The sequence below is a fragment of the Ambystoma mexicanum genome, chromosome 11 (genome assembly GCF_040938575.1).
Source record: "Ambystoma mexicanum isolate Mex_15411 chromosome 11, UKY_AmexF1_1, whole genome shotgun sequence".
Lineage (NCBI taxonomy): Eukaryota > Metazoa > Chordata > Amphibia > Caudata > Ambystomatidae > Ambystoma > Ambystoma mexicanum.
Window position 1 is genome coordinate 1,334,638,394 of NC_090934.1, and position 26,655 is coordinate 1,334,665,048.

Sequence of the window (26,655 nt, forward strand, 5' to 3'; positions counted from 1 at the left end):
AAATACCTCACTGCTGATGTGGGGAGCCTAGTAACGGCGTGTGGAACATGGATGCAGGTCAAGTTGGTTTAGCGTACGTCTGAAAACCTGGGCTTAGAACCTAGGGGGTTGAGTTTCGGAGGGCATGGCGGAATGAACATGCGTGGCTGAAGAGGTGACTCGAAAGTGGCGCGCACAGGTACCTGGTGATAGTCAACTGTGGAGCTGTGTTGCCTCCTGCGCTCGGTCCAGTTGTTCTGCGGGTAATGAGCTGTGCTCCTCCGGAAAACGATAGTGCGCCTGCGCGATGGCGAGTCGTGTTTTAAAGGCTGCAATGCGCATGTCGCCGGGGTGTTGGGTGTACAGGCGCATGAGTCGGTGATTAGTGTACAGGCGCATGAGTCGGTGTGGACGTCAGTCCAGGGTGGGTATTATACGAGGGTTGTCCAGGCACTGAAATGAGCATGTGGATTACAATTTAATGCTTTATAAAGATACTGCGCTGGTTAGCATCCGACAAGTAAAACATTTGCTATTGTCGTGAAGGAAACATTTGGATGTCGAAGGATTGGCAGAAAGTTTCGCAAAAGATTACGGCTAGCAGTTTGGATAGCACACCAGTACATATAGTGCAATTTGACTGTTTATACATATGGTTTTCAAAATGAACAAATTTAACAATTGTAGGAAAACCATCGATTATGGCATTTTGTATAGATGTCAAAAGATGTGACAGGATTGGCAGAAGGTTATTTTGCAAAGGATATCGGCTTGCAGTATGGATGGCACACCGGTACATTTCGTGCAATTTGACTATTTATACATATAGTCTTCAAAAATGAACAAAATTGACAATTGTGAGAATAACATCAATTGTGGCATATTTTCGAACTGAACAATAGAATGGACATATTCATACAGACATGAGCATTTTGTTACCAAGTACACTTTGGTGGACGGCTAAAAACCCAAAGAAGCTTCGTGGCTGATTTTTGGTGGTAAGGATCGCTTTTATTTGTTGAAAAAGAGATTCCATTCTATTGAAATGTTTAAACCCTGTTTTACAGAGTCTAGACGGTAAATCCATTTCTGTTCTAGTTTGCGCAAGGCCAGGTCCCTGTCACCTCCGCGAAAGGGGTTCCCCACTGTTTGCAAAACTGTCCAGAAGATGTCATTATGGGTGTGATTTTTGGCTTTGAAATGTGCCACTAGGGGTTTGTCGTCTACTTGGTTGCGCACACAAAAACGATGTTCGCATATGCGTTGTCTAATCTCTCCTTTCGATTTGCCAACGTAGATAAGGTTGCAGGGGCATTTGATTATGTAAACAGACCATTTGGTTTTACAATTCGAGAAAGAATTTAGGGTCCATTGTTGGCCCTTCAGGTCAATTGTTTTGAGGTTGTCTGTCAGGGAACATACCGAACAATTTCCACATTTGAAGTGTCCTTTTGCTGGCGGAAGGTGCCAGAGAGTGTAATTGTAAAACCAAATGGTCTGTTTACATAATCAAATGCCCCTGCAACCTCATCTACGTTGGCAAATCGAATCTCTTTTTCAACAAATAAAAGCGATCCTTACCACCAAAAATCAGCCACGAAGCTTCTTTGGGTTTTTAGCCGTCCACCAAAGTGTACTTGGTAACAAAATGCTCATGTCTGTATGAATATGTCCATTCTATTGTTCAGTTCGAAAATATGCCACAATTGATGTTATTCTCACAATTGTCAATTTTGTTCATTTTTGAAAACTATATGTATAAATAGTCAAATTGCACGAAATGTACCGGTGTGCCATCCATACTGCAAGCCGATATCCTTTGCAAAATAACCTTCTGCCAATCCTGTCACATCTTTTGACATCTATACAAAATGCCATAATCGATGGTTTTCCTACAATTGTTAAATTTGTTCATTTTGAAAACCATATGTATAAACAGTCAAATTGCACTATATGTACTGGTGTGCTATCCAAACTGCTAGCTGTAATCTTTTGCGAAACTTTCTGCCAATCCTTCGACATCCAAATGTTTCCTTCACGACAATAGCAAATGTTTTACTTGTCGGATGCTAACCAGCGCAGTATCTTTATAAAGCATTAAATTGTAATCCACATGCTCATTTCAGTGCCTGGACAACCCTCGTACAATACCCACCCTGGACTGACGTCCACACCGACTCATGCGCCTGTACACTAATCACTGACTCATGCGCCTGTACACCCAACACCCCGGCGACATGCGCATTGCAGCCTTTAAAACACGACTCGCCATCGCGCAGGCGCACTATCGTTTTCCGGAGGAGCACAGCTCATTACCCACAGAACAACTGGACCGAGCGCAGGAGGCAACACAGCTCCACAGTCGACTATCACCAGGTACCTGTGCGCGCCACTTTCGAGTCACCTCTTCAGCCACGCATGTTCATTCCGCCATGCCCTCCGAAACTCAACCCCCTAGGTTCTAAGCCCAGGTTTTCAGACGTACGCTAAACCAACTTGACCTGCATCCATGTTCCACACGCCGTTACTAAGCTCCCCACATCAGCAGTGAGGTATTTCAACCCAACCAGCACTGGAAGCACCGCTAATCCTTTATACTAAAACTGTGCATGACCACTTGTACTCAACACAGGCGGTTCTCTCTACGGCACCGAATCACTTTATAGGCATTTGCAAACATTCGTTGCCCAATAGGGTAATCACCCTTTTTTTCATTTAATTGTTCACTTACAGCTCCTGACATCTGACGTTACCGCAGATGCCTGCCAATTAATTTGGACCTCAACCCAGACGTATAATTATCCGACCACGGTAGGTCCTTTTATTTGCAGCATTCTTTTTCTTGAAAATCATACAAATCTTTGACAACACCGCCCCCAGACTAACCCAGTCCTCTCTCACAATATTTAGATGGACACACTTCACCATCATGACTCCAACCACAACGTATAAGTCCTGAAGACCGTTCGGTACATGCAAGCAGCGTGGCTCCACCTGGTATAGCCACTGCAACAACACCAATGAATACACCGAACCAGAAACACCAGTCTTTGTGTCGACAAAACGATCGTATTGTGATTCCAAGCAATACATGTACTAAGTTTTCACTCTGCCTACTAACCCACGAAATAGCAGATATTTATGTGCTCACGGTTGCACATCCTGAATGCAATAGCACCCTTTTTGAAAATATGTCTCGTTTTCTGAAAATATGTTTATCGTGTTAGTGTTAAATAAACTTGTTTTTTCTTGATACTCTCGCCGTCTTTAATGGTGTTTGTCTTAATAAGCTAGCCATTACCTAGCTTCGCTGCAAATGTTGTGACCTCCTTTCCCGTCTTGGGTCAGGGTAGCCTTTTGACTCTGTTGCTCTAGTGATACAGGATGAAGCCTTGATCCACCTGCACTCGACTACCAGGTATCACACTTTATGATAGGTCAAGCACCAGGCAAACACACAGCTGCTTAGGCCCTGTTCCCCTCCTGCTGCAAGCTCTCTTTGCTGCATCTCAAGGTGTTAGGCCTCTCCACCAAGAATGATCTTTCTCGGGAGCACGTCTCTCTCTCTTTTGTGTCTGCATCTCCTCTGCTTTCTCTCCTCCACTTATTTTCCCCTCCTCCTTTTGCTCTACTTCTCCCCTTCTCCTTCTCTTTTCTGATATCACTTCCACCTGTTCTTCCATCCTCTGACCTCTCTTCTTCCTCTTCCTGTCTCCCTGTTTTTCTCATCTTCTCCTCATCTCCCCCTCTCACCACCTCCTTGATGCTCCACCACATTCTGACTTTCTTCTTCTCCACCACTCACTCTCTTCTATCCACATCCTCACTTCATCCCCACTTTCTGTTGCGCCTCCCCTCCTGAAGTGTATTGGAGTGGAGACCACTATCTGTCCATGGATTGTGCTCGTTCACTCCTCCCTCCCTGACACTCGGGACACACCTCAAGGCTACCCCCAACAGTGGGCCCATGAACGCCTCACTCCCATTTTATGACACAAACGTTTTCCCCACTATACTCATACTTTACAGGCGGCACTGGGGTTTGCAGGGTAAGTAGGCCTCCCGCACACATGAGGCTAGTGATGTAGTGAGGGTATGTGGGGTCCCTTATATACCTTCTCTGTGGTCTCCATCACAGAGCGGGTGGCGGTCCCATCCCGAGGGCTTACCCCTAGTCTAATCCATTACTCTCATGCATACAACTTCATCACATAACTCTCCTATTCTGTGGCCGATCCACAAATGAGAAATGTGGGAGTGCTAAAGGTTACTCCCAAGAACCTTTTGTGGAGTTGTGTCTATTGATAATGATTTGTTATGTATATAGTGCTTTCTTCAAAGCGCTTTACATAGAACATTGTTACATCCCCCAAATAAAATTGGTGCTCATTTATCAATCTGGGAACAAACAATGAAAGGCTGAGTTGGCCTTGTCGGGATTTTAACCTGAAACCTGCAATTTACAAACAAATCACAGCAATGAGCACTGAACCCACTGAGCTACCTTAATAGCTATGTCCTATGGCCATTACGATGTATTCTGCCCCAGAACCAACCAATCAGTTAGGCTCTCCCTGACAGATGTTTGGAATAGTTTGGGCTAATGGATACTGGAACGAAAGGTAGGCCTTTTTTGGTCCATCATGGGAAGGTAGGTCTGTTCCTATAATTATCTTCTCTAGCAGGCCAGACATTGCTCTGGCTTCTACAGAAACCTGTTATCTTTCCACTTCCAGGTCTTTCCATGCCTTTGGGTTGGCTTCTGATCTCTGTGGGTACCGATTAGGGGAACAGCTCAGTTGGTTTGGAGCTATACCGATAGCACCAGATCGGCCTGAAAGGCCATGTGACAGCTTTGGGAGTCCAATATGGCCACTTAGGTCTAGTAGGATGAAGTAATGCTCACCTCCAGCTCCATGAAAAAACATCTCAAGCCATTTGTTTGGATGTCCCATTGTGTGATTCTACCATTTCTCTTGATTGAAGTGTTACCAATTTGGGTAGCAGTAGCAGATGTCCTGGGATGGTTCTTTTGGTTCTCTGTGAATATGCAGGGATTATTTCCCATCGTCCCCAGGTGTAACATTTCACTATGGGCCTCTTCATGCCCACTGATCAAGGTCATTGACCCTGCTCTTTAAAGCTACCACTTTTTTGTGGGGTTACTTCCTCGGAGCTGACCAATATTCAATGTGTCTGTGTGCACATGCCTGAGGAGCACATGAATGGCTATGGTTAATGCACATAGTGTGTCCGTTCAGCACAATGCCCTCCAAAAACAGTTGAAACAGCATTTACAAGAAGATGACAACTTCCTACAGGAATTTTGCAGTTATCAAGTAGCAAAACAACACTGTAAGCAAAAATAGTTAATCAGGAAATACAATAAATTCCTGTAGTTGAACAATTCTAAAAGACATGTGTGCACAGTAGAGTGAGAAGAGAAGAGGTATGTTATAATTTAAGTTCAAGATATTAAGGCAAACTTCCAAGTTTGGCAAGGAATCTTGGTCTGTCCATGCGTGAAAAGAAAAGCCTGCTTGGTTGCCATGAAAAGTTCCCGTAGGTTTATTTCAGCAGACTAAGGAGGTGTCTTTCAGCAGGGGAATTCCAGAGAAAGCTAAAACAAAAATGTAATTCAAGTGCAGATTGGAAATGCACATCACATTACTGGCTGAGAAGTAAATGCAGCATTTTCACTGACACCGCCACCCATCAAAAGGTGGTTCACTATGGTAATTCAAACTCACTTTTCAGCAGGAAAATGAACAGCAGATAATTCAAAGTGTATTTTATTAATCATTGAAAGAAACAGCAGTTTACTTTTAGCGAAAACGCAAAGTGGACCTGTTTGTCAAGGAATCAAGGCAGATGTTAGAAAATGCAATATGTGAGTTCATTTCAGCCAAGCACAAATGGTGGGGCTCTGTGCAAAATTCACCAAGAACTCCCCCACTGAAAGCCTGGCTGGCATCCCAACTGTTTACACGTGCATTAAAATGTGTCCTGCTAAGAGGTGTTGAAAACAGACTTTCCCTAGACCTACTGTGTCTGAGGGCAGTTCTGAGCAGGCAAAATGCTTGAAATGGCGCATGACCAATGTAGGGGGGAGGTGTGAACACAGTGACTATAATTAAGGCTGAATTCTGGACATTAAAATATAGGAAAATTAAAACTCTTCAGATAAAAAGACAGAATGGCAGTTGTTTGTATTGAGGGATCTCTGTGTAGCAAATGCATCCCCCCAATTACAATCTGCACCCTACTCCTCAAACAACAAAGAGACAAATAAAAACACTGGCCCAGAAAGACAAATGGTGCTGGAGAGAAGAGGCCTCCAATGTGCATATCCCAAAGATTTGCCCTTAATTTAAAAGGACTATTATAACTTCTGCCTTTTTTTAGCAGCCACAGGTCGCACTGATTACATGTACGTTTCATTTTTTAGATAGTTTCTCGGCATTATGGTGATATAAATTTCATCCACTTGTGACTCATAGAGCTGTAATGGCCATCTAAAATGGTTTTCTGCTGATCTGAAAATGTCTTAAATTGGAGAGTTGGCCAACTGGCGTAGGGTAAAATTAGGTATGTTGCGGAATAAATTGCATGTTCCTAATGATTATGCTTTTTGTAAAATGGAATTAAATTGCAACATGTGCAGACCCCACTGTTGTTTATTAAATTCCCCCCGGTTAGCTGAGTCAGTGTAGTGAAAATGGGAATCCCGCACCCTCCCTTGGGGCCAGCCCTTGGTGCTATAATCACTCCTAATCGCCTTCCCACACAAGTAAGTTTATACGAAGCACAATGAACTCAGTCTGGAAGAAACCCAATCACACAGAATATATGATGCTTGCATTTATTTCTACAATGTCTAATGAGAACTAAGCAGCAATTTACAATAATATGGGAATAAAAGTGCAAGCTGAATAATGCCAATTATCAGTCACAGATGAATATGCAATTATTTATCTTACGTTCCTAGAAAAATGTAGATGATCAGGTCAGATCACACCCGGGACCCTCGCCGCTACAGGTGCCCGGCGCTCCTCGAGAGAGGAGGGGAGGACTGGCCAAGGCCCCCACAGTCCTACACCAAAGCGGGGATGTGATGCTAGGAGTCTTGGCCCAGATAGTGCACAGCTGGTCGCCCAGGCGCTGTTCCTCTTCGTTCGCGCGTTTCACCAAACAGCCCAGGATGAGTCCCTCCCTTACTGGCCCAGGTATACTTCTCTTATTAGGGGCTACACGTCAATCACTATTATATACCAGCTCTTCGAGAAGCTTCTGGGCTCATCCTTCCGGGCAGTAAAAATGTTTTTGCCTGGAAAGTTACAAGACTGGAAACAGCCAATCTTGGCTCCCAGGCTTCGTGCACGTTGTTTTGGGAAAGGTCTGGCATTTCTGCATTATCAGTGCACCTGACTCGCAGAGCGAAGATGAGCAAAGCCGTGCAAAGCTGTGCCTGGCTTCCAAGGGCTGCGTAGAGCTTCTCGCAAAAGGCTAGATGTTTATGTCTTCATGAAGGGCCTTCGCAGTTAACCCCTTACAAGCATGTGGGCTCACCCAGTTCGAGAGGCCTGGCTGATTTCAGCATTTTCCTCCACGCTTCAAATAAGCTCTAATACACTTAAGATAGCTCAGTAGGTTAGTGCAAGTACAGGATACTGCAAGCGCCTAGAAGCTTATCACGACATTCCACCCCTTTCGAAGTGAGGCCTGAAAATGCTGACTCAGTTCCATGATTTAGAAGCATGTTCGGTGTGATGTAGGCCGATTAAGCGTTTTTCTAGCGCAGTCATTTTAGTATAAAGGAAAGAAATTCTGCGCAAGAGCCCAATGAAAATGATAAGAATGAATATTAGGGAAATCAGCAGCCACAGCAATGGATGCAGCATTATATTAAGCAGCTTAGTGGAGGAGGGAGACCATCCAGTGAATACATCCCACCAGTGGTGAGTAGTAACTGATTGGAGATGGTCAGCAGTTTTGATTAATTGGTTCCTGTCTATTATCAGCTTGCACTCTGCAGAGATAACTGAGGTAGCTAGCGTCTGGAAATCTTTCCAAGCAGTTTGGGCAAATTGTCTAATAGCTTGAAGCCGGGCAGTAATCACTGCATAGGGTAGAGTCCAGTTAAGCAAATGCGTGAGCTCGGCATGCAAAGTAGTGTGAGACCACTGGGTTAATGAATATAAGGTGTGAGTAACAATGTCTAAGATAGTCACAACCTGATCTACGCAAAATACTTGAGGATTCCCAAATAACCTGTAATTGTTAATAAGCAAGGAATGATTAGTAACTTTGCAAGCTTTATGCTGATCTATTTGGAAAATGTCAGTCCCATTAATGTGGTATTGCATCCAGGTGCACTCCCCTGCTACGGGATGCATGCATGGGTCAGGAATTCTCCCCGTTTGGGACACACCCATCCCTGATCCCAGGGCATGCAGGTGTGACTGTGGATGGTGTGGTTTTGGCTGTCTAACCATTCCCCTCGTATTTGCAGCACCCACCAAGAACTATTGATTTTCATAGGCAGTACTATAAAAGGACACCATATTTCTAAAGCATAACCGGTTCTACTAACTTGCATTAAAGCATGGCATGTGTTATTCATGCAATCAAAAGCAAGCGGTTTAATCCATATGTTTGCTGGTAACTGTAGCTCTGTGTGCCAGTGGGTTGACGATAGTCGCCCCCATTCGGAGCGGAAAGCCAACTCCTGCTGATTTAGCAAAGTTTGCCATAAAATGCATCGCATGTCTTTAGCAGTCTTGTTGACCTGTACTATGGCAGAAAAAATGTCTTCATAGCTAAAAGTCTGCCATCTCCAGTGGTTGCCAATACTTGTAGCAGTGTTGCGCAGGCTAGGGCTTATCAATGGGCCCCACTGGGCCAGGTGTTTTATTGCGGCGCTGGCATCAGAACCCAGAGTGGCTAACTTATTATGCACAGTTTCTATGTCAAAAGCATTTAAAGCTCCTGTCCCCACCCCTGCTGCCCCCACAATCAATGAATCTAACCCCCTAGCTACGCGCAATTTGGTAATGGGTCATAGAAATTGACTCCATTTGTAGCAGCTTGGTAGTACTAAGGAAACATTGCCTCGTGATGAATCTATGTCTAAGTGCACCTCTGTAATGATAGACGCGTGCATCACGTGTCTGCAGTTTAGGTGTTGTCTAACTACTGGAAAATCTAGCATGTTTACAGTTTCTACTTTGTGCGACTTGAAGAAAACCATTCTCCAAGTGGGATGCCTGCCATATACAATATCAGTTTTAGATACAAACACCATACTACCATCCGGCAGTGGCTGTTTCAACGTACAATTGTATGAAATGCATTTGGTCAAGTTATAGTCCAAAAAAACCTGCCGACTATGCCAAATGTAGTGAAAAGGGGAATCCCGCACCCTCCCTTGGGGCCAGCCCTTGGTGCTATAATCACTCCTAATCACCTTCCCACTCAAGTAAGTTTATACGAAGCACAATGAACTCAGTCTGGAAGAAACCCAATCACACAGAATATATGATGCTTGCATTTATTTCTACAATGTCTAATGAGAACTAAGCAGCAATTTACAATAATATGGGAATAAAAGTGCAAGCTGAATAATGCCAATTATCAGTCACAGATGAATATGCAATTATTTATTTTACGCTCCTTGAAAAATGTAGATGATCATGTCAGATCACACCCGGGACCCTCGCCGCTACAGGTGCCCGGCACTCCTCGAGACAGGAGGGGAGGACTGGCCAAGGCCCCCACAGTCCTACACCAAAGCGGGATGTGATGCTAGGAGTCTCGGCCCAGATAGTGCACAGCTGGTCGCCCAGGCGCTGTTCCTCTTCATGCGTGTGTTTCACCAAACAGCCCAGGATGAGTCCCTCCCTTACTGGCCCAGGTATAGTTCTCTTATTAGGGGCTACAAGTCAATCACTATGACGTACCAGCTCTTCGAGAAGCTTCTGGGCTCATCCTTCCAGGCAGTAAACATGTTTTCGCCTGGAAAGTTACAAGACTGGAAACAGCCAGTCTTGGCTCCCAGGCTTCGTGCACTTTGTTTTGGGAAAGGTCTGGCATTTCTGCATTATCAGTGCACCTGACTCGCAGAGCGAAGACGAGCAAAGCCGTGCAAAGCTGTGTCTGGCTCCCAAGGGCTGAGTAGAGCTTCTTGCAAAAGGCTAGATGTTTATTTCTTCGTGAAGGACCTTCACAGTTAACCCCTTACAAGCATGTGGGCTCACCCAGTTCGAGAGGCCTGGCTGATTTCAGCATTTTCCTTCACGCTTCGAATTAGCTCTAATATACTTAAGATAGCTCAGTAGGTTAGTGCAAGTGCAGGTTACTGCAAGCGCCTAGAAGCTTATCCTGACAGTCAGAAAGTATATAGTTCATGGGCATGGGAGTTCCTAGTAAAATTATGAAGTTTTGCTACATAACTAGTTTTTGCCAAAAATTTGACATGCAAACAAAGGGGATTGCAAGTCGGAATTGCCATGCGTCTGCTCCAGACTCCTACAGCAATCCTTACAGAGGGGCATGAGTTGTGAGGAGAGGGAAGGCTAACTGACCAATCCTATTTGAGAGATCTCTTGCAGGGAACTCCCCAAGATTGTAAACTTGATGGTGTCATCACTGCTATGTTAAATGGATGCACTAGGAGGAAGGGAGAGAACTGCTGAAATTTACCATCAGGAATTGCTGCTGAAAATTATCACCTGTCAGCTGCCAGGAAACATCAAAAGGAGACTTTGCAGAGATTGCATCTGGGTGGAGCGGTCTATTGCTAGGGAGGCCTAAAAAAGCTGACTGGCCTCTATTGTGAAGAGCTGGGGAGCATCCTTGAGAGTGAAGTGACCAGACCCCTGTCTTGTTCTTCCAGAGGGTCCTGACATGCAGCTGGCTTTCTTGAACTTTAAACAGAGGTTTTCTATGTATGTAGAATTGAACTCTTAGCTACCAAAAGGTGGGGGTGTGGGGATATGCTGGCCTTAAATCATTTCCCTTTATAGCAGGTGTGCGGGACGGGGGCGGAGAATGGACAAAACTGTGGATCCTTAGCCTATTTAACTAAAAAAAAAATATTAGTTTAATGAATTCCACTTCGCAGAATACCACAGGGTGATTTTTGTTAAAATTCGAACTTAACAAAGCTCATTCACGGTGTGCATCGAAAACTATAGACTGTAATTTAATTGGGTAATCTTTCTGTGCTCATTCCCCAACACAGGTCTCTCAGTGTCGGGGGGTCTGAAACCCCATATTCTCAAATAATCCCATTATTTACTGTCCAACCTCCCCAACACAGACCTTTCAGTGGGGGGTAAGGGAGGCGGGGTTCCGAAAACAACTAAATCACCCTATGTTTATTTTAAAGAAAATGGTGTGGGTGAAATCATAATTGCCATGTGCACTGCACATTTGTAAATCTAAACTGCTAGCCTTTTAAGCGTGCAGGGAAAATAGAAATTGCACAGCAGTGAATATGTACCTTTTTAGTTTATTGATCAATTTAATTATTTCTTGAAGTGAAATTTATGGAAAGTAAAGAATTGTGATTTGTGTTCTTTTCAACTCCCTTGTGTGATGCATTCATGTTGAGACGTGTATTGTGCTGTGCCACAGATAAAGTGGTGTTTGCCATTTTAGGTTGATTTTCTTAACATTTAATTCAAATAAATATAAATATATTTCCTGTACACCGGTCTGGTTCTTGGCTCATTGGTAACTGAGGACGAGGGATCCAAGAGGTATTAGATCAATCAGAGATAGGGCTGAATAAAATAACTAACATTGAACTGTTTTTTGTGTGATACCTAGATTGGGGAGGGAAGGAACTCCCTGTGTTGAGGGTGCCTCTCAATAAACCATTACACAGGTCATAGGACAAAACATTGTTAGCGAGAATTTAACAAGCCATCAAGCATCAGGTAGCCCGGCGTAGTGGCATTGGTCACCTTGTAGGTGACGTGTGCGGCTTTAAATCACATCCTAGTTGAGGCGCCAGTTTAATTAGTGCAAGGCAGCAGTGATGCGGTCAAAGAGTTCATAATTGCAGGATTTACCTGGGTTCAATAATCTCCTATAGAGTAGGACGCAGTATACACTCATTGCACTGAAGAGATGCAAGCCTCTCTGCAACACAACAATCACCATTCCCATCAGTCATCATAAAACTCAGAAGGTCATGCTCTGACAGGAGCAATCCAGATTCACAAGAACTGCAAAATGTTTCATTTGGCATGCATGACAATCGCAGTAAAGTTGCCAACCTTGTACATATTTACACGAAGGCCATTGTTTTCCTTTAAGGTGTGTTTGTGACTTAAGGAGTAAGTAAATAAAAAACGGTGATAATGACCGTGAGGACAATGCGCCATACATAGACATCAAATCTTTGTAGAAATAGTTTATTTATGTAAATGTACTATGACTAGGCATGCTCAAACGCTTAGGCCTCCAACAAGGGGTTCTTCGTGTAGGTGGAGTACATTTGCCAAACCCCTGCCCAGCCCACTGACCCAAAGCACCCGCATGGCCCCTTCAATCCCCCTTCCCTTCCTCTACTTACTTGAATTCTCTCTGGAGGATGAGCGCCTTGCATCCTCAGCCTACTTTGTTTTAGAAAATCATGTGGTTTGCATTCATAACCGACTCTTTGAATGGAAAGGTATTTTTCTATTGTTAGTCCAAGTGGCCCCACTTGCATAAAGTTCAGCTCAAGCAGTCCTGCTTTCACACAACCTTACTATTTCTTGCATGGCAGGGCCTGTCCATGCTGCAATTAGGAAAACATTTGTTGACTATTTTTAGCCCGAGGCCCTGCCACACTGGAAGCAGAACACGTGTGTTTTCCTATTTCTAGCACAACTGCACTGGTAGCATTTTCCAGGGCAGCAGAGCAGGTTTTAGGGCCATCCGAAGTCAGTTTGGCCCATCCCACAAGCCTTATCTTGGATGAACAGCAATCCTTTCTGGACGAAGTTCCCAAGAATGTTGAATTCGTTTGCTCATGGATAGTGATGATGAAAGTGACCACGGGCTTTATCGGTTGAATTGAAGAACTAATGTTCCAAAATCATACTCTAAATGTTAACTTTGCATTGCACATGCAAACCTTACATTGAGCAATAAAACCGTACAACTTTGCTACACACCTAAAAGGCTTTTTTTTTAATGATGCACTATGAACAGAAATGAGGGGATATGGGAGAGGTACTTAAACCGAACAGAAGTCGCTGGGATTAACAGTGGATTAGCTAATTTCAAGAAGAAATTATACATATAAATAAACAAGATTATATTCATAGTTCTATAATTGTAGTTCTCTTGCAACAAGAAACATTCTATTTTATAAAGAAAAAAATATTAGACAACATGTTCATGTTCTACGCAATAGGTACTTAGGCTAAACTGAAAAACGGTGAATTAATAGTGAATTAGCCCATTTCAGGAAGAAATTACACATATAAATAAACAAGATTAAATTCAAATAATTCACTTTGAACAACAAAAATTCCATTTTAGAAAAAAATACAGAAGTTACTACATTTTCCCTACAATGGGCCTGATTCCTGGAATTTTTTTCCACTGTTCAAAGTGACTTTGCACTGCTGAAAAGTGATTTCGCACTGCTGACACAAACCCCGATTCATGGAACTGTGCAAAGTGTATTTTTCAGGCAAAGTCAGTGCAAACTCATTTCTGCAGTACAAAAATAACGTTGCACTGACTTTGCACGGCACATATACACTTTGCACAGTTCCATGAATCAGGGTTTGTGTCGGCAGTGCAAAGTCACTTTGAACCGTGCAAAAAAAATCCATAAATCGGGCCCATGTCTTTTTTAATAAAAATAATTATCAAAAAACTAATTAGACATGACAAAAACAATTCACTAATTCCCAACTCAAGTCTTTTAAAATCGTTATTATTTCATGGCTCTTAATAGGAAAGACACACCAGTTTTCCACTGATATATTTTACGATTTTCTACGTCTTCATGGCAGTGCGTAATACTCCGAACATAGCTGGGGAATCAAAGCTTATTGCACACAATGACGCTGCAGTCACACGAAGGGCTTCATTAAAATGTGACATTGATGGAAAACCCTCCCACTGTAATGGATGGGTCATATATCCCAGACTGGCAGTTTGTTGGCACTTGCACAGATGTTGGAACAGTTCCTGTTTTTAAACCTCTTTGTAGTGCATTCTTTGTCCACAGTGGAAAAGACCAGCTCTAGTGCAACACAAACGGCCATGGTAAAGTGCTCCTCTCTGCGTGCAGGTCCTTGATCCGCTTCTTGGGTGTTCAGCAGACTTTGCAGTAACACACCTTGGACATCCAGGGGTTAGGCTGCAGGTCGTCTAGTGAAATATAAAGACAAAATAACTTGGTTAGTTCAAATCTGTTGTGTAGGCTTTCCTTCCCTTTACTTGGTATCACTAGATGGTAAACATAGTTCATGTGTTACAAATAGTGTGCTTTGCTAACTCGTCCCATTAACTCTTGCAGTTCCTCTTCTTGACACAGTCCTCCACCTCCCAGACAGAAATCCACCCCTAAAAACTGGGGGGTCCTCTGTGCTGTTTTCCATACTCTGGTAGTGGGATTACAGACTGCCTACCTCTGCTTGCCCACTTCTTTTTTTTTGTTTTTGTTAATGACAGGCAGGTTTCATGTTGGGGACTAGGCAGATCCCAGTTTCAGCTGTAAAAGTGGAGCGAGGACAGGAGTGGACTGGTCTATTGGGAACTCTGGGGATTTCCCGGTGGGCCTTTGCACCCTGGGCCTCTTTTGTGTGGCATTTCCAAATGTTCTCATAGGAAAAGGGTTGTGCTTGCTGAAAATGTGTAACATGGGGCCACTTTGCATATGATTTCCAGGGCCTCTTTTGGTTCCCAGTAATTATTTCCAAGGTCTCTTTTGGTTCTCGGTCCACCTCTGGGCGAGGAAGAGCACAGAGAAGCTGCCCCCCACAAAGGCCATGCTGTTGGGGGCCTGTAGAATTCTGATAGACATGGTTAAGGACTATCCCCCTTGCATCCCTGCTCAGTGTCCCACAGTTTCAGACACACCTTGTAGAGTGGTCCCAGGGGGGGCACTATTGTGGACCCAGTTATGATGCATACCAAGGGACTGTGATGAGGGATGCATTTTCCAACGGGTCATGCTGCAGTGGAGCTGCGCATGAGAAGAGTATGGGTGCAAGAGGTGTGCCGTTGTCGATCTGCTGCTATGGTGCATGCGCAATCACAAGGGACCGTGCTAGCAGGCGTGTAGGTGAAACCGTAGCCCCTAAGTCACAGCACTCCTCCTGCATGGAACGAGGGGACGCGCGGGTGTGAACATGTGAAATAAACAGCACCTTCATGTTGCAGGCCCTGCAGAGTTTGTATGGCTTCCCAAAAATATGCCTTTATGGATGATCACATTATAAAACCTGCAGTGTATCCCCATCATGTTCTGCAGCGTTCTCCAATAATGTGAATAGAAAGAGAAATTGGCGTTGGGCACCCCCCACTCAAGAAAATAAAGGTGTGTGCCACCCCGACCTAGGCTGTCTGATGCATGTACCTAGCTATGGAGGGGGATTATGGTTGGATTAGGCCTGGGGTTTGATCCTTGCAATGAAGCAATGCAAACATGCATAGGGAAAGGGGGCTCAACATCTTATCCTGCTCTAGTTCTCCCTTTCCTCCAAGATCCAGGCATAAGGGGCACCTTCGTATTTTGTTGGGGGGGGCTTATATAGCACAGGTGTTCACTACTAGGGCATCGTGGTGCTGAAAGAGTTGACTGGCATTTCGTTTTTCAAGCACATAGCTCAGCTGCAACATCCTTGATCTGCATCGCCCTATGGGTGTTACCAATTTCACTTTGGATGAGCTTACCGACTCTGAAGAGTAATTTGTATCTGCAAGGAGTTTATCAAGGATGGCAGGTGCATGAGTGAAACAACAATTATGGTTTTTACCAACTTCACGTCACTGAAGCCTTGGGTGATAACCAGATTCAGAGAGACGTTTTTATGGAAGGGCAAAAGGGGCACTTGCCCAGGGACCTCACCTTGGAGAGGGCCCCCACAAGACTAGCTGATCTGAAGAAGTAAGATTCCATTGTTCAACATTCTTAAATAGCACACGTCAGGATATTTTATGAGGTGCTGCTGAGACTCTAAACCCATTTCCTTTCTGTTTCGGCAAGTGCATTCTGCCTTGATCAATTCATCATGTTTTGCTTTCTGTGTTCACTGTGGTAAACATAGTTTGTGTGTTCCCTATGGCACAACTCTGTAGCATTCTTTCCTTCCTGTGGGAATTATGTTGATCATGTGCAATAGGCAATGGTGAAATGCATATTGATAAATCGAGTGCCACAATGGTTCAGAGGTTAGCTCAGTGTGTGAAGCACCCATTGCAGAGATATGTGTTCATATGCAAAATTAGAATATCACATTCCAGCAAGGCTGGCTGAGCCTTTCCTATGTCAAAAGTTTATAAACCTGCCTGAATATCTACTTGGTTTTGCAGAACAACATCTACTATTATCAGCAATGCACCTGTACCAGATAGGAGTCGCTATAAAAACTAACATATCACCCGTATGGTGAAGGTTTAGAAATTGGTTTGTTCAGATGGGGTGTTTAAAACCTACGCAATCGCCTCCAACGATGGCATAAACTATTAGTCCAAGATGTGAATAAGCATACAAATTCAAGACTATGGAACAACAGCGTTCATGTTTCTATCCTGGATTTGCCAGAAGACGATACAGTGATCCTGGTCAAATCATATATCTCATGTTACTGTTCTGTCTTCTGTGAGGTTTGCCTTCTTGCATGCTGCTGGTATCGTTTAGCCCATTACTTGATCTTTCTTCTTATGTGGGCCATTTGGGTGGAAGGGTTGGTAGACAGAAGAGAGCGGACCATATGTTGCACGACTCAGTCAAAGGTTTATGTGCACGTTTATAAATGAAAATGTCACAATCCATTGTTTTGGAAGTATTTAAAGCATTGAAATACAAAAGACAAACCCAGATTAAATTTGTTAAATCACATCGATTGGTATGCTGGTTCTTATATACTTCCCTTGATGATGGAGAGAATGAAGCAAGAATCATTCCCATTTTGCATAACACCCTTCTGAAATATTTTGTTTAAAAATGGTCATGTTTGGTAATGTGATTTGTGTACTTTCCAAGTACGTTTTGTTTATGAAATGATATTGTTTTAGTTCATGGTAAGGTCTGGAAAATAAAATGTTCAAATGCAGAAATTTCAGAGTTGGCACAAATACCAGCTTTACCCCTTAACCAATGTGTGATCCTGGGCATCTCATTTAATCTTGTATTGCCTAAGCTATCAATATTGCCAGTCCCTTGAACTGGGTTGCCCAGCCCTTTAAGATGAGTAGCAATACCCTTGAGATGGATGGGGATCCAGAATTTATTCAAACATCAATAATCAAGACGACTCAGGTAATTTTGCAAAAGGATGTCCTTTTAATATCAGGTATCTAAAACAGGGAGTACAACGGACATCATCATTCGCTCGATCCTCTTACTCAACTTATTTTTAGTACAAAACTGAGGTTTTATCATGCAAAATCGTCATCATTGACGTGCTGACCTTTGTCATTAACAACGTCATCCTACGTGGCAAACTAAAAAATGTGTTGGAGGGAGTGATAGGCTCTAAGTGAATATCTAAGTATAAGTTCCATATCAGTATAGAACCGTGAAGGAGAGTGATAGGGTACTTAACATCAGGTGGGGCAACTCAGCCTTCCACTTAAAATGGCCACTATGAACGTCACTAAATGCACAACACTCCATTGGCTACAAAAACTATAGGACCCTTAATTACATGGTCCTCTACAATTGGCTTCTAACCCTCGTCAGTACTTTTCCACCTACATCTAGCAGCATGCAGACTGAACATCCAGGTGCTGGTGGGCTTGTTTTCACACTAGCTTCCCACCAATGAACGTATCAATCCATCATCATCTCAATGGTCAATTAGTGCTTTGAAGTTTGGCCTTGAGTTTGTACTGTGCTCTGAGAAATTTAAGAAGTGCGGGCACATCCTGCCGTTGTGCGTTGGTGTGACCACCTCAATCGGCCAACTTCCTTCTTCCATGTGACTGGACACCATGAAATTGAGCCTTTTCATGTATTTAATATTACTTTCTAATACTCCTCTGACATCGTTTGTTTTGCTCAAGCCTTCTGAATAGGAGTCTCTGTTCTTTCACACGATTTGTATCCAATGTCAGCCAATTTCAGTTCTGATAAGACCTTGGGCCTCATTACATGATAGGCAGTAAGGGATTACCGGCACCGGTAAGGGCACCGGTGCCGGTAATCCCTTACTGCCCTACTACGAGGTCCCTTAGCGGGTCCCTTCCTTAATGCCAGGTCTGACCTGGGGTAAAGGACGGGACCTGTTAAGGGACTTCAGAGCTAATAACGGTACCGCCAATTGCGATACCGTTATTAGCTACTTCCCCATTCCCATTGAGCCCTATGGGGGCTCAAATGGGAATGGAGAATGGTTCCGGGAATGGGGACATACCGGGTCCTCCAAGGTTGAAATGACCCGTAAATCCTTATTCCGGGAACACGGACCCAGAATGCGGCAAGGGGGTAGCCATGGCACTAATAGCACCATGGCTACCGCCTACCGTGTAATGAGGCCCCTTGTCTTCTTGGCTCATCCAACTCCTTCTGCTGGGATTCACTTGTTATTCAATTAACTTTTTTTAACTGCAACACCCTGAAGTGAGGCCTTCTTGTTAACATTCAGCACTGCTTATAATGCATAGTGGAAACATCTTTTAATCGTCCATATGCATCTATATATATATATCAAAGACAAAGAAAAATAAAAGCTGATTACAGCTTTTTAGGCAGCACTCTCCACAATGGTAAAATCAACCAGATGCAAACGTAGGAACTCCATCAAACGTCCTTTATTTTGCAAAACATGGTGGACAGGTAGCTCAGGAGAGAACAAACAATATAGATATTGATGCTTGCCACAATTCATTTACTATAAAGCTTGAGGCTAGCTTTTAAGATTACTTTGCTGCTTGTGTTTCTGTTGCATCTGTACACGTTTAAACTAGCTTAATATCTTCATATGTTTCTGTGGCATAAGCTTCTTCACCTTGATCCCAAGATGTCACTTATCCTTGGTACTGTCTTGATGCCTTATAGAATATCTGCATTTTCTGGTCTCTGCATCTCTTCTGTGTGCGTCATCTCTTTATGTGTGACGTCTCCATTCATCTTTGCCCTTCATCTTCTCTGCTTCTTCAGGAATCTCATTTAAATGGCCATCATATTGTCTTGTATGCAGGTACGGTTTTCTCAATGGGTACCTTGCCTCCCAGATCTTCTTAGGTATAGGTACTCTCACTGGTGCTGCACAGAGTCCACGATCTGCTCTTTGTTTGTTCAACTGTTCCGTGTATGTCTCATACTCTGGTTTCCACTCTATAGGTAATAGAGGCGGGACAGTTAGAGTAGGGGTACTTGGCTCCTCTACACCCTAAACCTTTCAAAATTGTCAGCCCTTGCGAGTGATTTGATTCTCATGGTTTGATCTTCATAAAAGCCTTATTCATGGTTTCAGTGTGTTAATAGTGAGCATATTTATATTGCAGAGCACAGGCATTTGTTCCTTTGATATCTAATGGCAACACTATTTGAAAACCATATCCCACTTCCAGTCTCAGTCTGTCTGGATAAAGACACCTTCCTGGTAGCTTCTAATTTGCCTCCACTATCCATGCCATGGTATGTGTAGTGGTATCCTTCCTTCCAATTGGTGGTCTCTATCCATTCATGAGCACTTTTGCATTCTGTGAGGAGGCTAATGTGAGTTGTCTGTCCATTATGGGTTACATGTACCATTTAAATATGGTCCTGCATTAATACTACATCTACCTTCCTGGATGTCATTAATAAAAAGTATCCTGTATGTACTAGAACATTAACCCCTTTGTAGACTGCTAATGTTGGTCTTCAAATGCTACTTGTTTATCATTCTGATTAGAGCAAAAATGAAGAGGGCAAGGGGAGTTAAAGGGAGTAAACGTGCTTATTATTCTGCGAGACAGCATATCAACCTATAGGTTGTGAGCACGATGGGCGGGGGGCAAAACCTGTATTCTTGATCCCTTAATTCATTTGGTTTGGTGGAGGGGGGCCCCAAAGATGTCTGTGCCCAGAGCCCCAAAAGTGCTTAAAATGGCCCTTCCCTCACTGCGGCACCCACTTTGACTCCTGTGGTTCTAGATTCTGAAGTGCTTGCAGCAGGCTATCCTGTCCATGCTGAAGAATCACAGGAAGAAGGGGAAAGCATATCTCCCAGGATGCAGCTGAGAATCAGGAAGATGCAGTTTTATCAGGATAATATATAAACCAGGGGGAACAGATGCACCTAAATTTTGAGAGTATGTTTTATATGTATATCTTTTATGGGCAAAGCAAAGTAATACTTCAGTTATTAGTATTCATGTGTCTCTCATATTATTGGTATTCATACCTTGGTCAGATCACAACACCATTATCTTTACCACCAGCACCAAAATTCACAACCATCCTGCCCTAGCATTAATGACACCCTCTAGAAGTTCTAAGGACATGAACAAAGATAACATACTACCTCTCCTCAAACCGTTTTTAGACTCAAAGCATCTTGACAAAGACCCTTCACCTCTGATCTGCCAGGACAACAAAATCATGTCAGAAGTTATATATAAATGTGCTCCCTTAAAAAGAAAAAAAGTGCAAAGCTCAGCACACATCAACCCGTGGTTCACCTCTGAACTCAGAACAATGGAAGCCTCAAAAAAGGTCTGCAGAAAACCGCTGGCGCAAGTCACCAACTATAGCAAACAAAAACCTCTTTCAGGCAGCAGCTAACCTATACAAAAAAGAAATTATTCTAGCCAAAAGTGAGGTCTAAAATAAGCGAAAATCCAATGCTCAATCCAACACTAGAGAACTATTCACAATTCTTCGTTAATTAGAATCTCCAGCACCTACCCCAGATCATACCCCCAAAGATGAACAATGATGCTCCCATATTCAAAATTTGGATTTGCATATTTGTATTTATTTTGTTTATTTAGCGCTTTACTCCAAAACGCTGTACATTTTAACAACTGGACACATATAACATTAGAACAGTAAAAGCAATTTACATTTATGAATCAACCCAATAAAACAGTAAGTAGAGCAATTAAACTGAGATGGAAGAGGGAGAGTAGAGCAATTAAAGAGAGGGAAGAGGGAGGGGTGAGGAGGGGACGGAGGAGGGAAAACAGAAGGGGGGTATGAGGGCGAGAATGGGGTCGGTGGGGGGAAGGGGAGGGAGAGGATCATGGGGAAGAGACAAAGGAAGGAGGGGGAGCAAGAAGCGGGTAGGGTTTCATAGCCGGGGATGGAGAAGGAGAGATTTCAGGGAAGTGCGGAAGGAGCAGAAGGTAGGTATAAAGCGGATTGAGAGAGGTAAGGAGCGGAAATGGGAGGGGGCACAAAGGGGACAAAAATGCCCTAGCAGATAAAATAACCTCACTTCAAAGAAAAATAGAACATCTAAACTAAGCCTTTTGCAAACAGAATCAACTTCACCAACCTCAGCCTCATCTTCAGCAAGCAACACATTTTCATGTTCACCTCTTTCCATTACTGATACTATTAACATCATCAAGAGCTTAAGACCATCCCGATGCAAAGGTGACACTTGCCCAGCAACTTTGATAAAAGAATGTCCAGCAGAATTTGCACCCTTTATCACTAGCCTCATCAACAGCTCATTTGCCTCTAATACAGTACTGAGTGACTCAAAAACAGCGTGGGTTCTACCCCTATTCAAATAAACAACACTAGACCCTAATATTCGCACCAACTTCCGTCCTATCACTATTGTACTTTTTTACTAGAAATACTGGATCGTGCAGCCTACCTGCAGATTCAGAAACACTTGGAAGATAATACTCTTCTAGGTCTAAGACAATCAGGTTTCAGACCAGGTCACGGCACAGAGACTGCCCTGCAAGACCTGAAAACGCAGATGGATCAATACAAAGCAAAGGGAACTGTGCATCCTCCTTCTTTTAGATCTGTCTACTGCCTTCGATTTAGTCAATCATGACATTCTCTGCCAACACCTCATGGTGCCTCTCATTTCTCAACTGACTCCATCAAATGGATCAAGTCATTCCTCACCAATCGAACCATGAGGGTCTTCTCCGACAATTCGGCAGCCGCTCCAGTCCCTGTGACCTGTGGTGTACCACAAGGCTTCTGTGTGTCTCCTACTCTGTACAATTCCTTCACTAAGCTCCTGTTTGACAAACTAGACAATATTGGTATCATGTATACAAACTACGCAGATGATACGCAAATACACATACCCATGACCGGATGTTATGTACAAAAACATAAACAAGATCTACGTGGCCATACAAGCTTGGACGGCGCTTAATAAATTGTGTATTAATGATGGCAAGACTGAGCTCATCCTCAATGGCAATAAATCTAAACTCAGCAACCTCCCTGAAACTTACAAATCCTTCAACATCGACGGCAACATCATAACAGTCACCAATGAAATAAAAACTTTGGGGGTTTACATCGATTCCTCCCTCACCCCGAATAGACAGGTAAATGCTGTTGTATCTTCTGCAGCCTACACAGCCAAATTGATTAGAGCCAGTAGACCATTTCTCTCCACTGATAACTCTTTCACTCTTGCCAGAGCATTGCTATTATCTAGAATCAACTACTGCAATTCTGTATTTGCAGCAACAAGTTTAAGTAATATCAAAAAAATACAGGTTTTTCAAAATAACGCCATCAGAGCGACCCTAAACATTCCTAGACACTAACACATCTCTACCATCAGGAAGAAGATCCACTGGCTCCCAGTCCAGGATAAAATTATCTTCAAAATCCTAATGCTTACTCACACATGCATTGCGAATAAGGCACCCTCCTACCTCAGCACGCTCATCCGTAAAGTCCAATCTAACAGACCTACTCGCTCCCAGTACACCAATCTCCTCGCTATCCCCAAGTACAGAAGACTGAAAGCAGGAGGAGCCAGTTTCCCTACTATAGCCCCTAAATTGTGGAACGCCCTCCCCATTCACCTCAGAAATGACACCTCTTTTTGGTCTTTTAGAAAAAACCTAAAAACCCTACTTTTCAGATCAGACCCCTTTCAAGAAACTCTGATCCAACATTTGCAACTGTAATACTTGTGTACCTAAACTGTATTCTCTTGGGAATGCATTAAAATGTCATTATGCAACTATGACGCTAAGATCTAATTACCTGTATACATCTTCTTAAGTTTGTACCAGCGCCTAGCTGCCTTTGGGCTTTGAGCGCTTTATAAATGAATAAATAAATAAATAAATAAACAAATATAGTTTCAGTTATTTTATAAGTAGAATCGAACATTTTACATAAGGAAGCTACTCATCAAATCAACCATTTCTTTCTTTTCAGCTCTGGTGTTTTTGTGATAGCAGTATTTGTTATGGATGTTTACTAGTTATCTTTTATCAGGATTTTTTTGCTGTGCATGGACTTGAATATTTTAAGTAGGACTCTGCATTCTACTAATTATCCAAGTCAAGATTACTATTGGAACTCGTGTACACTACCCATGTTTTAACAACTGCATTTATTATATGTAAAGGATGCTCATTTTTATGCTATGTACTATGCACGTTATGGCATTCTTTTTGTAAACGTGTCATAAACATATTAAACTGGAAAGTGAGGCCTGGAACATATGCACTTACAGTTGGAGTTTACAAAAGCGGCTTCTCCTCCCAAAAGTAAGGTTCTTGGACAATTCAAAGACATTTCCACATCTAACTGCCCATTTCACATGGAAGGATATGGAACAAAACATATTTCCCTAAGAATCTTATGTTGGTGGAATTTGCAATTTGGTTGCAGAGAGCAGTTAAGTGATGACAAATGTGTAGGCGGGTCCCTGTCGCCAGGTTTTTGGCATTTACATGACAGAGTGCAAAAGTGCAGGCCTAAAGGTGACGTACACGTCATGCCAGGCAGCATTTACTTTTAATTATGAGTGCTGCTTGCCCTCGCAATTACAATTAAGCCCTTCACAAAATGCTTGTAGCATGGCAGGCAGTATGTACAAAGGATCCCTATAGGGTCTGTCTGCTACAATGGACCCCAATGGGGTCCATCTGCTTCATGCTGGTACATAAAGCTGACAGACCCCGTAGGGATCCCCAGCATTTGCACTGGCATGAAAATCCATGCCGGTGCAATTGCTGGAGCATTTGTATAGCAGAGAGGAAGGGAAGCGCAGGAAACGCAAGTTGCGTTCCTCCTCTCAAATGATTGAAAATGAGCCGTAACATGAATGAATGGCGTAAAAGCATTATGCACGGCATTTACACCATGCATTTACACTAAATGCTCATAGAAGATGAGCTTTCAAGGATCTCTTCAAACTATTTTGATGCATTAATTTTAATACCGAAAACCCTGGCATAGTTAAGTGTGATGGGCCACTGGTGAAGCTGTTTGGGCAGAGTAACTTCAGCCCAGACGAAGCCACTCCAGTAATCTCAGTAAATAAAAAGTTCAGTAATGCCTGGAAGATGACATGTTTGGCAAGCAGCACTCCGACAGGGAAGCAGGAGGAACCTTCTGGAACTTGTCCTCCCTCACTGCAGTCTGGTTCGTAGGACCCTTTAGGAAAGCGCATATCAGAAGATTGGCATTGTGCTTTTGTATTACATGTTTAGTGCCCCCAGCGCTCTTGCCTCTGTCTTTCCCTCCCCAGCATCCATTCCCTTGTTAACCTGTTCCCTCCCTGATTGAAGGCTGCACCGTTGCGCTTGAGCCAACCTTCCCTGTCGTGTCCCACACTCGCCATTCTGGCATCGTGCAGGTGAGGGAAGCCCATTTCAGACCCTCCTGGGCCTCGTAGTGTAATTGGCATTGTGCTTTGTGTTACACTTTTTTAGGCTCCAGCGCTGTTGCTTCTGCCTTTCCTCCCTTCCCCTCCCCAGCATCCATTCCCTTGTTAACCTGTTCCCTCCCACCCTCCTCCCCTGATTGGAGGCTGCACCATTGCACCTGAGCCTACCTTCCCTGCCGTGTCCCACACTCGCCATTCTGGCGTCGTGCAGGTGAGGGAAGCCCATTTCAGACCGGCCTGGGCCTCGTAGCGTAATTGGCATTGTGCTTTTGTATTACATATTTAGTGCTCCCAGCGCTGTTGCCTCTGCCTTTCCCTCCCCAGCATCCATTCCCTTGTTAACCTGTTCCCTCCCGCCAAGCATCCATTCCCTTGTTAACCTGTTTCCTCCCTGATTGGAGGCTGCACCGTTGCGCTTGAGCCTACCTGAGTGCGGGGGAATGGCTGAGTGCGGGGGGAATGGCTGAGTGCGGGGGGAATGGCTGAGTGCGGGGGGAATGGCTGAGTGCGGGGGGAATGGCTGAGTGCGGGGGGAATGGCTGAGTGCGGGGAACGTACATAATATGCATTGATATGCGGGAACATTCGAATGAACATATATCATACCACACCTCACGCCTACTCTCCTCTTTACACCATCACTCAAATAGAACACAGGGATACTATGACACCATTCGGTATAACTGTTCTCATATCAACATCTCCCGCTCACTCCCCATCACTCTAAGTAACCACCGCTGGTTTAACACCCCCAGCCAGGCGTTTCTCCTCAGGCCTAACGCAGCCACTCTCGAGCTGGATTAATCTGCCAGAGCGTACACATTCTCCTGACCTCTCAACCACCACACCTACCGCTAAGAAGCAGCTACCACAATAACCCCGCACCAGCTGCACACATACTCTGTGCGCACACGCACCTTTTGTCTCTCTTCACCCTCTCTACTGACTCGAACCTCGGTTCCCAAGGGCGTTCATCCTACCAGCGCCTTCAGACCATACCAATGGTATATAAGGCACTATATAAATGCAAAATACAATACAATACAATACAAGAAGCAGTAGGCCCATTCATGGTTAACCCCAAAGCACTCTTAGCACAAGAAATGTGGCAGATAAATGATGCCCGCATTATAAGCACCTCCTAAATCCAGACTATGAGGGCATAAGTGTTGGGAGTTTCACGAACGGAGAGGCATGATTTAGGCACACGCGAAATCTAACTGGCACGCAGAGCTCCAGTCCTGCCCATGGACTGCAGAGAAAAGCACTACTGTGTGAAGTGGGTGAAATGTTCGAGGGAGCGTGGGTGTATCGATGCATGTGACCCACATTATATTCCTTTAATAATTGTGCTGCTACAGGTCATGCTCTGTTCGCATCCCCTTCCCAGGGGCAACACTGCATGAGTCGGGGGGAGAGGGACGGGGGAGGGGACAGGACATAATACTTAATAAATCGTATCGTTACTGCGACAATAATATGTCACCTGGTACGAAACTGCGCCTTTCTACAGTAAAAAAATGCCGAACCACATTACTGCAACTAAGGGAAGCGGGGTTGCAGGGTTGTCCCCTGCTTCTCTTAGTCGTGGTAATGGGGGTCAGGGGTTGCGGGGGTGTCTCCTGCTTCCGTTAAATAGAGAGTGTGGAGCAAGAATGTTTTAAGAAGAAAA

General features: G+C 43.8%; 1 protein-coding gene across 2 annotated transcripts in view; it reads right to left on the reverse strand.

Annotated features, from left to right (window-relative positions):
• Positions 1 to 12,387: 12,387 nt before the first annotated feature.
• The window catches only part of WDR72 (WD repeat domain 72), a 933,775-nt gene continuing 919,507 nt past the window's right edge, over positions 12,388 to 26,655 (reverse strand). For both annotated transcript variants that reach the window (XM_069624855.1, XM_069624854.1), the window contains exon 20: positions 12,388 to 14,361. In XM_069624855.1, the coding sequence (XP_069480956.1) occupies positions 14,306 to 14,361 (56 nt within the window). In that variant the 3' untranslated portion in view covers positions 12,388 to 14,305. The remainder of the gene's footprint in view (positions 14,362 to 26,655) is intronic.